General features: G+C 62.4%; 1 protein-coding gene across 1 annotated transcript; it reads right to left on the bottom strand.

Annotated features, from left to right (window-relative positions):
- Positions 1 to 835: 835 nt before the first annotated feature.
- LOC138350576 (MAP7 domain-containing protein 3-like) lies at positions 836 to 1,360 on the bottom strand. Its single transcript, XM_069301594.1, has one exon. It carries the CDS (start codon positions 1,358 to 1,360, stop codon positions 836 to 838), a length of 525 nt encoding a protein of 174 aa, XP_069157695.1.
- Positions 1,361 to 1,661: the final 301 nt, after the last annotated feature.

Below are 1,661 nucleotides of genomic sequence, written 5' to 3'. Positions count from 1 at the left end.
ACACCAGCCCTGCCTCTCACACACCAGCCCTGCCTCTCACACACCAGCCCTGCCTCTCACACACCAGCCCTGCCTCTCACACACCAGCCCTGCCTCTCACACACCACCAGCCCTGCCTCTCACACACCACCAGCCCTGCCTCTCACACACCACCAGCCCTGCCTCTCACACACCAGCCCTGCCTCTCACACACCAGCCCTGCCTCTCACACATCACCCCTGCCTCTCACACACCAGCCCTGCCTCTCACACATCACCCCTGCCTCTCACACACCAGCTCTGCCTCTCACACACCAGCCCTGCCTCTCACACACCAGCCCTGCCTCTCACACACCAGCCCTGCCTCTCACACACCAGCCCTGCCTCTCACACACCAGCCCTGCCTCTCACACACCAGCCCTGCCTCTCACACACCAGCCCTGCCTCTCACACACCAGCCCTGCCTCTCACACACCACCAGCCCTGCCTCTCACACACCACCAGCCCTGCCTCTCACACACCACCAGCCCTGCCTCTCACACACCACCAGCCCTGCCTCTCACACACCAGCCCTGCCTCTCACACCAGCCCTGCCTCTCACACACCAGCCCTGCCTCTCACACACCAGCCCTGCCTCTCACACACCAGCCCTGCCTCTCACACACCAGCCCTGCCTCTCACACACCAGCCCTGCCTCTCACACACCAGCCCTGCCTCTCACACACCAGCCCTGCCTCTCACACACCAGCCCTGCCTCTCACACACCAGCACTGCCTCTCACACACCAGCCCTGCCTCTCACACACCAGCCCTGCCTCTCACACACCAGCCCTGCCTCTCACACACCAGCCCTGCCTCTCACACACCAGCCCTGCCTCTCACACACCAGCCCTGCCTCTCACGCACCAGCCCTGCCTCTGATGAAGCCTCCAGGGAAGCCTCCGGGGAAGCCTCCAGTGAAGCCTCTGGTGAAGCCTCCAGTGAAGCCTCTGGTGAAGCCTCCAGGGAAACCTCTGGTGAAGCCTCCAGTGAAGCCTCTGGTGAAGCCTCCAGGGAAACCTCTGGTGAAGCCTCCAGGGAAGCCTCTGGTGAAGCCTCCAGGGAAACCTCTGGTGAAACCTCCGAGGAAGCCTCTGGTGAAGCCTCCGAGGAAGCCTCTGGTGAAGCCTCCGAGGAAGCCTCTGGTGAAGCCTCCGAGGAAGCCTCTGGTGAAGCCTCCAGGGAAACCTCTGGTGAAGCCTCTGGTGAAGCCTCTGGTGAAGCCTCCAGTGAAGCCTCTGGTGAAGCCTCCGAGGAAGCCTCTGGGGACCCCGCATCAGTGAGCTCTTGTATGATCGGACTTAAATCCGATCTGGAGAGTCCAAGATGGTGATGTCTTGACATTACGAGGACGGGGGGGGGGGGGAGGAGCGGGTGGGGAGGAGGAGGAGCCGGGGGGGGGGGAGGAAGGGGAAGGAAGAGGAGGGGGGAGGAGTAGGAGGATGGGGAGGAAGACAGGAGGGAAAGCCTGGTGGCTGTTTGCAGAGGAATCCAAGTTTGACCTCATTAGGCGAGACGTTGAGGGGGGGGGGAGGGGGGTCTGGATGTTGGGTGAGGGAGAGGGGGGGGATGGGTGGGTGTTGATGGGGGGGGGAGGGGGTGCTAGTAGGTCAAACTTTGAATCAAGTTAATGTTTGACTTTATA

Source organism: Procambarus clarkii, chromosome 46 (assembly GCF_040958095.1).
Source record: "Procambarus clarkii isolate CNS0578487 chromosome 46, FALCON_Pclarkii_2.0, whole genome shotgun sequence".
Taxonomy (NCBI): Eukaryota; Metazoa; Arthropoda; class Malacostraca; order Decapoda; family Cambaridae; genus Procambarus; species Procambarus clarkii.
This window is presented reverse-complemented; position numbering and strand designations above follow the sequence as displayed.